The 13,093-nt window shown below is 43.5% G+C and overlaps 1 protein-coding gene across 1 annotated transcript; it reads right to left on the minus strand.

Annotated features, from left to right (window-relative positions):
• Positions 1-6,513: 6,513 nt before the first annotated feature.
• On the minus strand, positions 6,514-6,821 carry LOC141109963 (small ribosomal subunit protein eS21-like). Its single transcript, XM_073601215.1, has one exon. It carries the CDS (start codon positions 6,763-6,765, stop codon positions 6,514-6,516), a length of 252 nt encoding a protein of 83 aa, XP_073457316.1. The 5' UTR covers positions 6,766-6,821.
• Between the last annotated feature and the right edge of the window lie 6,272 nt (positions 6,822-13,093).

Consider the following 13,093-nt stretch of genomic DNA (forward strand, 5'->3'; position numbering starts at 1 on the left):
TTGTTTTCCTTATTTCAGCATCAATGAGGATTTACTATATCGTGTCTATTAAAAGAATGATGAAATTGTTGAACAGATGGTGGTCCCTAAGCCATACAGACGGGTTGTGTTGGAACTTGCTAGGAGGTCATTTAGGGGTTAAGAGACGAATGAAAGGGTGTTACACAGGTTTCACTGGCCTGGGATACAGAAAGATATTGAGAATTATTGTAAATCCTGTCCTGTGTGTCAGATGTCAGCCCCACTTCTGAAGTCCTTTAGTGCCTTTGCCCATTATTGAAGTGCCCTTTGAGAGGATTGCCATGGCCTTGTAGGACCACTCCCCAATTCTGCCCGGGGTCATCAGAATATCCTTGCAATCATAAATTATGCTACCCGTTGCCCTGAGGCAGGTACCTTTTTCTGCTAAGAACATTGCCAAAGAGCTGTTCATGGTGTTCAGTCATGTTGGAATCCCTAAGGAGGTCCTTACAGACCAGGGCACCCCATTTAATAACTAGGGAGCTGTGCAAGTTATTTAAGGTGACGCAGTTGCAAACCTCTGTGTACCACCCTCAAACTGATGGCTTGGTGGAATTTTTCAATAAATCATTAAAGAGCATCTTAAAAAAGGTTGTTGACAAGGATGGGAAAAAACTGGGACTTCCTGATTCCATACTTGATGATTGCCATTAGGGAGCTTCCCCAGTCCTCTACGGGGTACTCTCCATTTGAGTTGCTTTATGGGAGACAACCTCGGGGACTCTAATGCCCTGTACACACGGTCAGACTTTCCGACAGAATATGTGCGATCGGAGCCTGTTGTCGGAAATTCCGACCGTGTGTGGGCTCCATCGGACTTTTTCCATCGGAATTTCCGACACACAAAGTTTGAGAGCATGCTATAAAATTTTCCGACAACAAAATTCGAACCTTTAAATTCCGATCATGGTAGATAAATCCGACGGACAAAGTGCCACGCATACTCAGAAAAAATTAGGAGACGAAAGCTATTGGCTATTGCCCCGTTTATAGTCCCGACGTACGTGTTTTACGTCACCGCGTTCAGAGCGATCGGATTTTCCGATAACTTTGTGTGACCGTGTGTGTACAAGACAAGTTTGAGCCAACATCCGTAGGAAAAAATCCATGGATTTTGTTGTCGGAATGTCAGATCAATGTCCGACCGTGTGTATGGGGCATTAGACATAGCCAAGGAAACCTGGGAGGGGGAGCAGACACCCCACAAAAGTATCATTGAGTATATCGCTCAAATTCAGGACAGGATTGCAGCAATCATGCCTATGGTAAAAGAACACTTACTGCAGGCCCAAGCAGCCCAACAGAGAATATACAACAGGGGGGTCCAACTCCGTGTTTTCTCACCTGGTGACAGAGTCCTGGTGTTGGTTCCCACTGTTCCTTGCTAAGTGGCAGGGTCCCTACGAAGTAATTGAAAGAGTTGGGGAGGTCAATTGCAAAGTATATCAACTAGGTAAAAGGAACCCCGAACAGATTTACCACATAAACCTGTTAAAGCCCTGGAAGGATAGACTGGTATTAACTGTGAGGTCCCTCCCGGTAATGTCTAAGGGTACTGAGTCCCCTCTGATCCCTGAGGTCACGATTCCAGACACCCTGTCATATTCCCAAAATCAGGAAGCTAGAGAGTTCCTGATAAGGAATAGAGACAAATTTTCAGAGTTACCTGGCACGATTTCAGCAGTTCAGCATGATATAGTTACTGAACCTGGGGTCCGTGTCAAGCTCAAACCCTACCAAATTCCTGAAGCTAGAAGAAAGGACATCAGTGATGAAGTTAAAAGGATATTGAAGCTAGATGTCATTAAGGAGTCCAATAGTGACTGGTCTAGCCCCATCGTGCTAGTCCCAAAACCAGATGGCATGTGGAGGTTCTGTAACGACTTCAGAAAGCTTAATGCAGTTACAAAGTTTGACACGTACCCAATGCCCAGGGTAGATGAACATATAGACCGACTTGGCAAGGCCCGCTATCTCACCACTTTGGATTTGACAAAAGGTTATTGGCAAATATCCCCGACTGGTAGTGTCAAAGAGAAGACTGCATTTGTGACCCCGGAGGGTTCCTTTCAATATAAAAAAATGCCTTTTGGGTTGCAAAAGGTCCCTGCGAAATTTCAGAGGGCCATGGACAGGACCCTAAGACCCCACCGACGTTATGCAGAAGCCTATCTAGACGACATAGTGGTACATAGCACTGAATGGGAGTCTCACTTGCCCTGTGTCCAGGCTGTCCTTGATTCCCTCTTCAAAGAAGGTTTTACGGCAAATCCAAAAAAAATGTGCCATTGGTTTAGAGGAAGCCAGGTATTTGGGCTACACTATTGGCCGTGGTGTCATAAAACCTCAAGTGAATAAAATAGAAGCCATCATAGAGTGGCCACGTCCTGCAAACAAGAAGCAGGACAAGGCCTTTCTTGGCATCGCAGGATATTATAGAAGGTTTATCCTGAATTTTGCAACTATAGCTGCCCCACTGATGGACCTTATGAAAGGGAAAGACTCCGTAATGGTGAAATGGTCCCCAGTAGCAGAGGAATCATTTCAAGTCTTAAAGAAGGCTCTTTGTGCACAGCCAGTGCTGTACTTCCCCGATTTTTACAAAGATTTTTTGGCTCAGACGGATGCGGCAGATCTAGGTATCGAGGCAGTATTGTCACAGGTACACAAGAACCCTGTGGTGTACTTAAGCAGAAAGCTCAATGACCATGAGAAAAAGTATGCAGTCATTGAAAAGGAATTTTTAGCCATAAAGTGGGCTGTCGACGCACTAAAGTACTATTTGTTAGGGCGCCAGTTTAGGTTAATAACTGACCATACTCCCCTGAAATGGATGGCCCAAAATAAGGAGACAAATAGACGGGTGAACCGGTGGTTTTTGGCTCTACAGGATTACTCCTTCACTGTAAAACACAGGCCGGGAGATGGGGAATGTAGATGTCCTGTCTCATGTTCTCTCCTGTTGGACCACAGGGTTGAAACAAGGGGGGGGATATGTAGCAGAGCGTCCCAGAGAGAGCCAGAAAAAGTCCTGTTTGGGGTTTATACATCTCCCAGGCTCAGTGGCAGCTGGTGCTCAAAATTTTTTTGGGGGGGCGCAAACAAACTGAAAAATTCTGAAAAAAACGCCATCAATCGCAGCCGGGGTTTATATGTCTCCCAGGCTCCTCTCATACATGTTCAGGGATCGCTGATTCACAATCCAGTTTGGATCTTGGTCCTCTCCCCCCAGGCCAGTTTAAACTCACCTGTGACAGACAGCCTTCACTCTCTGCCTGGGAAACACAGACAACACCGGTCTGTGAGAGAAAAAGGTTGGTAGTTGAGTTGCATCTTGATGTAGCATGGTCATTTACTTGATGCGCTTACAAACACATACACATACTAGGCTAATTTAATAGACAGGATCTGAATAACCTACCAGCAAGTCTTTGGAGTGTGGGAGGAAACCGGAGTACCCGGAGGAAACCCACGCAGGCACGGGTAGAACACGCAAACTCCAGGCAGATGAAGTATGGTCGGGATTTGAACCAGCGACCCTATTGCTGCTAAGTAAAAGTGCTAACCACTACACCACTGTGCACAAAAAAACCAAAGTCAGCGCTGACCCCACCACCAACTCTCAAATGTTCACAGTCTATATAAAAGAAGTTCTCTTGCTCTAGGTGCTGCAGCTCTCTCAAATATCCACTGGGTGGCGGACTTAATCTGAAATATACGGAAGAAAAAAGAGCGCACGGCTGCCCTAGTGTAATTCCATTTTAATGATACAAATGCAAAATCAAACAATAGAGGATTGCACTCACAAATATAGGACTTTAGATCGCATGTACAGCAGGATGTATGTCTCCCTTCCTGGCCTGTATAACTGGGTTGGCTCCCAAGAACGAGTGGTGATGGTATGAGAAGTCACTGCGGACTCTGTTTCCTTGTCTCATCAGGCTGTGTCTGCTGTAGGGCACGCGCACGGTCCAGCCGGTGCTGCATGACGTCACTCGCGGACGGAGAGGAAGGACAAGGTGAGTAGGATGTCTCCTCTTTAGCTAACAAAAAACGGTTGCCAAGACTACATGTTTCAGAGGCGTGGCCTCCTTCTTCAGGTCACGCCCTTACCACCTCTAGCCTGTCTTTATATAAACCCTCCAGCCCCTCCCCCAGGACAGCCAATACCGTTCGACAGACCAGGAGCACAGAGTTCACAACAGGAAACACATTCAAAGAGGGGAGGGCCTGATATTTAGCAACAACGTCTTTTTGTGGATGTCTCTACCAGCTTTGTACATCCAGAGAGTGACATTTTTGCCCATTCTTTTTTGCAAAATAGCTCAAGCTCTGTCAGATTGGATGGAGAGCATCTGTGAACAGCAATTTTTAAGTCTTGCCACAGATTCTCAACTGGATTTAGGTCTGGACTTCGACTGGACCATTCTAACACATGAATATGCTTTGATCTAAACCATTCCATTGTAGCTCTGGCTGTATGTTTAGGGTTGTTGTCCTGCTGGAAGGTGAACCTCTGCCCCAGTTTCAAGTCTTTTGAAGATTGCCCTGTATTTGGCTACATCCATCTTCCCATCAACTCTGACCAGCTTCCCTGTCCCTGCTGAAGAAAAGCACCCCTACAACATGATGCTGCCGCCACCATGTTTCACGGTGGGGATGGTGTGTTCAGGGTGATGTGCAGTGTTAGTTTTCCCCCAGGCATAGCGTTTTGCTTTTAGGCCAGAAAGTTTAATTTTGGTCTTATATGACCAGAGCACCTTCTTCCACATGTTTGCTCTGTCCCCCACATGGCTTTTCACAAAGTGCAAACAGGACTTTTTATGGCTTTCATTCAACAATGGCTTTCTTCTTGCTAAACTTCCATAAAGGCCAGATTTGTGGAGAGCACGACTAATAGTTGTCCTGTGGACAGATTCTCCCATCTGAGCTGTGGATCTCTGCAGCTCCTCCAGAGTTACCATGGGCCTCTTGGCTGCTTCTCTGATTAATGCTCTCCTTGCCCGGCCTGTCAGTTTAGGTGGACGGCCATGTCTTGGTAGGTTTACAGTTGTGCCATACTCTTTTTCATTTTCGGATGATGGATTGAACAGTGCTCCATGAGATGTTCAAAGCTTGGGATATATTTTTATAACCTAACCCTGCTTTAAACTTCTCCACAATACGACTGTATTGACTAATTAGGTGACTTCTGAAGGCAATTGGTTCCACTGGATTTTAGGAAGGGGTATCAGAGTAAAGGGGGTTGAATACCACACTTTTCATATATTTATTTGTAAAAAATGTTGAAAACCATTTATCATTTTCCTTCCACTTCACAATTATGTGCCACTTTGTGTTGGTCTATCACATAAAATCCCAATAAAATATATTTACATTTTTGGTTGTAACATGACAAAATGTGGAAAGCACTGTATATATATATATATATATATATATATATATATATATATATATATATATATATATATATATATATATATATATATATATATATATATATATATATACACATATATATATATATATATACACATATATATATATATATATATATATATATATATATATATATATATATATATATATATATATATATATATATATATATATATATATATATATATATATATATATAATTATTTAAAGGCCTTTATTTAATTTTATATAGTAATTTACATTTATCAGTAATTTTATATTTTTACAAGCCAAAGATTATTTGATATATTATTAGATAATATTATTACATACGTTTTTCACAAGAAGAACCTGTGATGCCACATCATATGTACAGTAAATAAAAAGGGGAAATGACAAAACTGTGTGCTAACCCTCAGAACCCTCTAAAACATGTATAAAGATTTATAAAGATTTTTTTCACAATAATGGTTTTAAAATAAAATATAGAAATAAAATACATTTTAAATAAATCTGTCCTGAAATTATATATAATAATCAGATTATTTAGGTTAATCTGTGATTGTCTACAGCAGTGTTTTCTCAGACTTTTTACCATGAAGGAACCCTTGAAATTATTTTAAGTTCAAGATTGAGTTGGCCCACTCTTTGCAGCTATAACAGCTTCAACTCTTCTGGGAAGGCTGTCCACAAGGTTTAGGAGTGTGTCTATGGGAATGTTCGACCATTCTTCCAGAAGTGCATTTGTGAGGTCAGGCACTGATGTTGGATGAGAAGGCCTGGCTCAGAGTCTCCACTCTAATTTATCCCAAAGGTGTTCTGTTGGGTTGAGGTCAGGACTCTGTGCAGGCCAGTCAAGTTCCTCCACCCCAAACTCGCTTATCCATGTCTTTATGGACCTTGCTTTGTGCACTGCTTCAAATCATTTCTAAGAGGTGGGATTATGGTGTGGGGTTGTTTTTCAGGGGTTGGGCTTGACCCCTTAGTTCCAGTGAAGGGAACTCTGAAGGTGTCAGCATACCAAGACATTTTGGACAATTTCCTCACAAAGGTTCATTTCAAAGGTTTCTTTGTTTAGAATTTCTTTGAAATAATGCAATCAGCTTTTGCCAGCCTGAGAATGGCATTGTTAGATTCACCCATCCTACGAATGCTGCCGCAGATAGCGTAGGTCTTGTACTGGCCAGTTACTCTGCCTGTTGTCATATCGATCTCTGCAATATTAATCTGGATGGAAGCATGGGCCTTGGCGCCAATGATACGGTTGCTGGCAGAACATTTACGGGGGATGTACAAGTCCACAAATTCACCGGCGTTGTTCTGCATTTTGCACCTTGGATACCGTCACAAGGACCTCACGCTCGCTGTAATGGCCGACACGAAATAGGACATTTTGGACAATTTCATGCTCCCAACTTTGTGGGAAGAGTTTTGGGGATGGCCCCTTCCTGTTCCAACGTGACTGCGCACCAGTGCACAAACGAGTTCTGTTGTTCAGGTGAGAACTTGCTTCTCTTCCCATACAAGTCAATGAGAATTCAAAAGCTGCTTGAAGTAGGTTGGGGCCTCTTTGAAGGTGGTCAATTGCAAGTCAGAATATTCCACATTTTAGAGATGTGATGGTACTTCATACCTCTAAACTTTCCAAGATGAGAAAGAAGGACATAATTTAATACAAAGTATGTTGCCAAAGAACCAGCAGCTTCCATGCCTCCACTTACCTGGTCCATGAGGAGCTAATATGTCAAAAAATGATTTGTTAAACTATTCAGCTTAGAAGGAGGTCAAATGCAAGTCAGAAGGAAGTTAACGGTAAGTCAAATGCACCTGTCAATGAACTGTAAATGATCTCAGAAGCATCTCAAACTGATTTCCAATATAAACTGATTAGTCTGGAAAGCAAATTGTGTTTACCAATTGATATAAACCCTTATTCTGGTTGTGTGCCACTCTATGCCAATCTCTTTTTTATTCCACATTTATAGAGGTAATGGTACTTCACACCTCCCAGCTGTCCGAGATGAGAAGGAGGGACGCCATTTAACAACTTAAGGACTGGGCCTCTTTTTTAGATTTGTTGTTTACAAGTTAAAAACAATTTTTTTTTGCTAGAAAATTACTTAGAATCCCCAAACATTATACATTTTTTTCTAACACCCTAGAGAATATAATGGCGGTCATTGCAATACTTTCTGTCACCGTATTTTCGCAGCGGTCTTTTACAAGCCCACTTTTTAAAAAAAAAATACACTTTTTTGAATGAAAAAAAACAACAGTAAAGTTAGCCCAATCTGTTTTTATATTGTGAAAGATAATGTTACGCCAAGTAAATTGATACCCAACATGTCATGCTTCAAAATTGCGCCCGCTCGTGGAATGAGGACAAACTTTTACCCTTCTAAATCTCCATAGCGACAGTTAAAAATTCTACAGGTTGCATGTTTTGCGTTACAGAGGAGGTCTAGGGCTAAAATGATTGCTCTCACTCTGCTGATCGTGGCGATACCTCACATGGGTGGTTTGAACACCGTTTTCATATGTGGGTGCTACTCACTCATGTGTTCGCTTCTGCACGCGAGCTCGGCGGGACGGGGCGTGTTTGTGTCACTTTTATTCCTATTACAAGGAATGTAAACATCCCTTGTAATAGAAAAAAAGCATGACAGGACCTCTTAAATATGAAATCTGGGGTCAAAAAGACCTCAGATCTCATATTTACACTAAAATGCAATAAAAAAAATGTTGTCATTTAAAAAAAAAAAAAAAATAGCCCTTTAAGAGCTATGGGCGGAAGTGACGTTTTGACGTCGCTTCCGCCCTGCAGTGTCATGGAGACGGGTGGGGGCCATCTTCCCCTCACTCGTCTCCATGCACAGGTACAGGAAGGATCCAATTGCCTCCTCTGCTGCCGATGGCTCCGGTAAGCGGCGGAGGGCACCGGATCGCGGTGGGGGGGCCCTCTCCTGCCGCCGATAAAAGTGATCTCACAGCAAATCTACCGCAGAGACCACTTTTATCTTATACCGGTCCGCCGTTACAAATACGGCGATACTGGGGTTATGGCAGCTAGCTGCTGCCATAACAACAATATCCGCCCTCAAAGTGAGGACGTACATCGGCATGCGGTGGTCCGGAAGTGGTTAATACAAAACAGGTGCCCAAAGAACTTCCTTCTTCTATGTTGTCCAAAGCTAAAATGCCAAAAATGACCAGTTAAACCAACCAGAGCCATCACTTCCTTTACTTTATACTAGCTTTTTAAAATAACAAATACAATCATTTTAGGTGGGATAGAAGGTTTAATGCAATAAAACATTTTTTGGCAGTTAAATTGTTCATTTTTGTATAAAGGTCTATAAATCAGACCAAAAAGAAGGATGGCTGAGAAGAAAATGGGGACAGAATGATCTGACTCTAAAAGAGGGACAGTCCCTCTAAATGCAGGACATTTGGGAGCTACAGCATACTGCTTAACCCTTTTACTGGCACTGAACATGCTTTCCTACTGCTTAGAGCTTTGCTTACGTACTATAAAAAAATTCCATAGTACATCACAGGTAAAGTGGAACTAAACCCTACTATCCTTTATAAGAAGCTGCCATCCTTGCCTCTGTTTAATCAGCAACTGCCATGGTGCCGCACATGTGATCAGTGATGACACCAGTCATTTGATGACTTGACAGTTTGGTTGAGAGCACAAGCAACAGCGACAGTTATCATTGATGGCATGTCTGGAATGTAACTGTTTTGGAAAACTGTTAATTTGATGGATTTACTTCAGCTTTAACAATGACTACTTGGAAATAAAGAAAACCTGTCAAGAGAAAGAGGTAGCCTGCTGGCTTCCTACTATTAATAATATATTACAGCTCAACTCTGGGCAATATTTTTTTAAAGTGAGCCACAACCATTGACTTAAATAAAACAGCAGTTCTTGCTGCAATACTCACCTCCTCTCCAGTGCTGTCTCCTACAGTAATCCCATTCTGATCTTAGATGTACTCTTCTAGATGTGTCCTCTAGGTTGAATGGTGCCTAGAGTCATTCATTCCAACAGGCCAGGGACATACTGTGAATGCAGGGTGTCATAGAAAGGTTAGTATATAAGAAAGGCTTAAAATACTGCAAGATGGGGGGGGGGTTGTTCCAGGGGAGGATGGGGGAGCAGTGGGAGACAGGATGGTCGGGATGAGCCCAGAGTTTGATCTTGCAACAAGGGAAGTGTCAGAAACCATGAAATCAGCCCGAGACAGAGGTACAGTTAAATCACACTTGTTTAATAATAAAAGTAAAAAGAACAAACGTATTCAAACATAGCCACAGTTCAGTAACCGGAACAGATAGTCAGCCAAACCAGAAGTTAGAGATCAATGTAGCAGCAGGGGCAGATCCAGGGGGGGGCGAGCGGCTCCGAGAGCGGGCGGCTCCACCGCGGGAGAATAAGAGAGCGGGCAGCTCAGTGGGAGTGCCGGGCAGCTCTGTTTGAGGGCAGGCAGGCGGGAGAGAGAGCGGATTGGCCGGGCTGCCGGGTGGCTCCGTGTGTGGATGGGCAGGTGAGACTGAGGCAGGCTAGGTGTGTGTGTGGGGGTGGCTGGCCAATCAGCGAGCCGACGGGCAGGGGAGCAGAGAGATGACATCATCTCTCACCACCCCCACATCTCTACATTAACTTCCGCCCTCACTGTGCAGGTAGCACGGGCAGCAGGGAGATTACATTCTCTCTCTGCTGCCTGTCTCTGGGACAAGGAAACAAGAGACAAGCAAAACACCACCTTACCTGGCACGTGACAATCCACATCTGGTGGTAAGTGACAATCCGCATCTAGTGGCAGATGACGTGGCAAGTGACAATCCGCATCTAGTGGCAGATGACGTGGCAAGTGACAATCCGCATCTAGTGGCAGATGATGTGGCAAGTGACAATCCGCATCTAGTGGCAGATGACGTGGCAAGTGACAATCTGCAATGTGTGGCCTATGACATGGCAAGTGACAATCCGCATCTAGTGGCAGATAACGTGGCAAGTGACAATCCGCAATGTGTGGCATATGACGTGGCAAGTGACAATCCGCATCTAGTGGCAATTGATGTGGCAAGTGACAATCCGCAATGTGTGGCATATGACGTGGCAAGTGACAATCTGCATCCAGTGGCAGATGACGTGGCAAGTGACAATCTGCATCTAGTGGCAGATGACGTGGTAAGTGACAATCCGCATCTAGTGGCAGATGACGTGGCAAGTGACAATCCGCATCTAGTGGCAGAAGACGTGGCAAGTGACAATCCGCAATGTGTGGCTTATGACATGGCAAGTGACAATCCGCATCTAGTGGCAGATGACGTGGCAAGTGACAATCCGCAATGTGTGGCATATGATGTGGCAAGTGACAATCCGCATCTAGTGGCAATTGACGTGGCAAGTGACAATCCGCAATGTGTGGCATATGATGTGGCAAGTGACAATCTGCATCCAGTGGCAGGTGACGTGGCAAGTCACAATTTGCATCTAGTGGCAGCTGACATAGCAAGTGACAATCCGCAACATGTGGCAGATGACGTGGCAAGTGACAATCCGCATCTAGTGGCAGAAGACGTGGCAAGTGACAATCCGTAATGTGTGGCTTATGACATGGCAAGTGACAATCCGCATCTAGTGGCAGATGATGTGGCAAGTGACAATCCGCAATGTGTGGCATATGACGTGGCAAGTGACAATCCGCATCTAGTGGCAATTGACGTGGCAAGTGACAATCCGCAATGTGTGGCATATGATGTGGCAAGTGACAATCTGCATCCAGTGGCAGGTGACGTGGCAAGTCACAATTTGCATCTAGTGGCAGCTGACATAGCAAGTGACAATCCGCAACATGTGGCAGGTGTCAATCTGCATCTGGTGGCAGGCAAGTGACAATCCACAAAATGTGGCAGGCGACGGTGGCAAGTGACACGCTCGGGGTTCCCACTAATTCTGCATTATGGTGAGTTGAATGATTTCATTTAATAGAAATAATGCGCTTCAATCATCCTGACACCATAACAACCATGATGATTAAAGCACCAACAACAGCCATTTCCCCGATAAATTGTCCGCAAAAAAAACGTATTTTCTGGCAGTGCCCCTCCCGAGACTAGGCTCTGGATCCGCCCCTGTGTAGCGGAGCATCAAGCAGGATCTGGAGCCAGAAGGGATGTCAGCAAAGCAAGTCTTGAACAGAATTGCAGGAGATTTCTGTGATGTTGACCAAGGTGAAGGCAGAGACCCTCTGGACTGGACGGCTTAAGTAGGCAGGACTGATGAGCAGCATATCATCAAGTAACTGTGGAGAAATAGGAGCTGGCAATTAGCCGACAGCTAAGCGGCCAGCTCAGAGAAGGAAGGCCACAAGGTGACAACACTACTGCGATTTCACTGGAGAATGCACCCTATTACAAGACATAGTAAAATAATGGATACGCTGGTGGAATCAACAGGTTGTACAAATATGTTACGGGAAGACTCACAAATTTAAAAAAAACTGCTGTTAACACTTGTGACAGGCTGGTCATTTTTGATGTTGCCAATAGTTACACTTTATGAGCATAAAAAGTACACTAAAGCTAACACAGTGGGCAACACAAAAATTAGAGCACTACAAGAAAAACACAAAACAAGCATCTGAAGCTAATTCTAACAAAAATATATGTGTCCAGGCAGGCTGCAAGATGGCAATAGGTAGGTGCAGTTGGCTGCTAACACATAAAAGTACCATTTATACCACTATCTTTAATAGTAGCCACACACATATCGATATGACCATTCAATCAAACCAAAGAGCCTCTATTTGATCGATTTGGTGCACTTTTGATTGATGTAGACTCTGGCAAGTTGATCAGCCATGGCGGAATCTTATAGAGAGCTTATAATTGATCATACAAATATCAAACATAATAATACGGATACATTTAAAAGTATGACTGATAGATACTACGGTAATTTCAGTTACATAGTTACATAGTTACATAGTGTTCCACACATACATCACAGACTCACATCGGTCTCTACCCTACCCTCAAGGAGCCCACAATCCAAGGTCCCCAACTCACATTCATATACTTGGGCCAATTTTGGACAGAAGCCAAATAACCTACCAGCATGTCTTTGGAGTTGATTTGAAAGTGCAGAACAATACATTTTGTGTTGCAGAGTTCGATATTTTAATTTATGTTTGTGTTTGCTCATACTTAGACTGATCGCAAATCAATACATGTATGGACACCATAGGCTGCTAACAGGTGTCGTATAGGCAGGACATAAGTAACATACAAGGGACATTGTCAAATGGAGATGATTGAGAACAAAGTTTTCTTTACAGCATAATCTAGAAAATGTAAATTCCTCTTCTCACAAATCTCCTTTCTTGATCCTTCAAAGTGGAAGGGATGGAAGCTGGAGATATAGTTACATGTCTTCACAAACAGTGATTCTTCCAGGTACCTATAGCTCTGGACAGCCAGGAGATTGTTGGGTTAGATACATTTTTTCACTGGTACACTAATCAGTAAGATCTAAGCTCTTTAATACTGAATGCTTTAATTCTCTAAACTTCCTTCCTTTTGCTTCTAAAACTAACCAAGAGGTGTCCTCCCTTGGCAAGCATATATTTTACTCAAAAAC

The sequence above is a fragment of the Aquarana catesbeiana genome, linkage group LG10 (genome assembly GCF_042186555.1).
Source record: "Aquarana catesbeiana isolate 2022-GZ linkage group LG10, ASM4218655v1, whole genome shotgun sequence".
NCBI lineage: Eukaryota > Metazoa > Chordata > Amphibia > Anura > Ranidae > Aquarana > Aquarana catesbeiana.